Below are 1,931 nucleotides of genomic sequence, written 5' to 3' on the forward strand. Positions count from 1 at the left end.
TGGGGGCGGGACATGAGCCCTGGGGGGGGCATGCTGGTGAGGGTCTGGGCAGAGTCTCTTGCTGCAAATCTGGATCCTCTGGGGAAACGGCCACAGGCTGGGGGCTGGGGGCTAGGGGCTAGGGCTGCCGAGGGGCACGGCTAGGTCAGGGACAGGTCAAGTTCAGGTCACCCTGGACCATCTCAGGCAGCCACGTTCTCCCGTCACTGGGAGGTGGAGGGGCAGGGAAGGGCACCCACCGTCTTGCCCACCAACACCCGACTCTGCCCGTTCAGTCCATGGGCGAGTCCAGTTGGGCAGTCCCTGGCCCGGGTCCCCCCGAGAGCTCCTGGGGGCCCGGGGAGGCACCGGACGGCAGAGTGACCCTGTCCCTCTCTCAGTCCCCGACAGCCTCATCCTGAAGGTGCTGAACCAGCGCCTGAGCCAGCACGACTGCGTGCACCGAGGGTGGGTGCTGCACGGCTTCCCGCGGGACCTGGACCAGGCGCGCCTGCTGGACAGCCTGGGCCACAAGCCCAACAGGTGAGTGGCCGTCTGTCCCCCACTCCCGGGTCCCGCGGCTCAGGGCCTCTCCCCGCCGCCCACCCCCCTCGAGGGCGACCGGGTGTTTCTTCCCAAGCAACCGGCGGAGGGGGAGACCCTGGGATTGGGGCGGGCAGGAAGCCCCTTCCTGAGCTGCAGTCTGTGGTGCCGGTTAATTTCCTGGCCCTCAGCGAGGGCGGTCCCGCGGATTGAACCTCCATGTTCCTCTCCCACCACCGAGGGGCCTGTCCCCTCCTCCCGCCTCATCTCTGCGACTCCACTCCCCCGGCTCTGCTCTCAGTTAAACATGTTCATGGTTAATTCAGGAAGTGATGTCAGCCCCGATAAAGGCCGAGGAAGAGAGGCCCCCAGAAGCGAGCCCCCCAGCCTGGGCGGACGCAGGGCGGGAATCGGGCGGCACGGGAAGAGAGAGGCCCCCAGAAGCGAGCCCCCCAGCCTGGGCGGACGCAGGGCGGGAATCGGGCAGTGCAGGGAGAGAGCACGCCAGCCACCGGGCTGGGCGGCGGGGAGGGAATCGCGACAGAATTACAGTCAGAAATCAGCCTGGGCCCACGGCCGGAGATCTATCATCCAGATGGGAAAACCGTCTACAAAGGCTCTTTTTTAGGAGGGTTCGATGAAATGAGGTGGAAATAAATTTACATATATATCAATTTTATTATTAAAATATATTCACTCTAGTAAATAGAGTTATTGGGAAGGGCAAGCTGCTCCGCGTATGGGCCACAGAAGGGACCCCTTTGGCTTATCAGGAAACAGAGTTATTGTCTCCTTGTCAGGCATAAATCTCCTCGCGAGCCGTGAAGGGTGGTGTTCAAATGCCACGTTCGTTGGCTCCCGCCTCGCGCCCCGGCGCATCGCACTGAATTACGCCCGCGCCCCGAGGGAGACGAGCCGAGTAATTGATGTGTCAAAAAGGAGGAGGAAAGTTATTTGAGAACAAATACAATGGGCTATAAAGTTTGTTAAAATGTAATAATAATAGTGAAATTATAAAAATAAAATGAGAAAGGAAGAGGAAAGAAACAAAGGACGATGCCAGGCGCCTGGGGCTGCGGAGCCTCCATTTCGAGAGCCTCGCCCGGTGTTGCCTTTGCAGAGGAATGTCTGCTGGTGGAGGGAGCGGCTCTGGCCGCGTATCAGACTCCCTTTCCCGCCTCTGCGGGGGGCGGCGGGCAGCTGTGGCTGTGCCCATAATAATAGAAATTATAAAAATAAAATGAGAAAGGAAGAGGAAAGAAACAAAGGACGATGCCAGGCGCCTGGGGCTGCGGAGCCTCCATTTCGAGAGCCTCACCCGGTGTTGCCTTTGCAGAGGAATGTCTGCTGGTGGGGAGGGCGGCTCTGGCCGCGTATCAGACTCCCTTTCCCGCCTCTGCGGGGGGCGG

At 60.5% G+C, this 1,931-nt stretch overlaps 1 protein-coding gene across 1 annotated transcript in view; it reads left to right on the forward strand.

The window, feature by feature from the left end:
• Positions 1-1,931, forward strand: part of LOC102761253 (adenylate kinase 8) — a 93,250-nt gene that overhangs the window by 49,823 nt on the left and 41,496 nt on the right. Inside the window, exon 3 of the mRNA XM_015567727.1 lies at positions 381-522. Coding sequence (XP_015423213.1) covers positions 381-522 — 142 coding nt within the window. The remainder of the gene's footprint in view (positions 1-380; positions 523-1,931) is intronic.

The sequence above is a fragment of the Myotis davidii genome, unplaced genomic scaffold, assembly GCF_000327345.1.
Source record: "Myotis davidii unplaced genomic scaffold, ASM32734v1 scaffold651, whole genome shotgun sequence".
In the NCBI taxonomy this organism is placed as follows: domain Eukaryota; kingdom Metazoa; phylum Chordata; class Mammalia; order Chiroptera; family Vespertilionidae; genus Myotis; species Myotis davidii.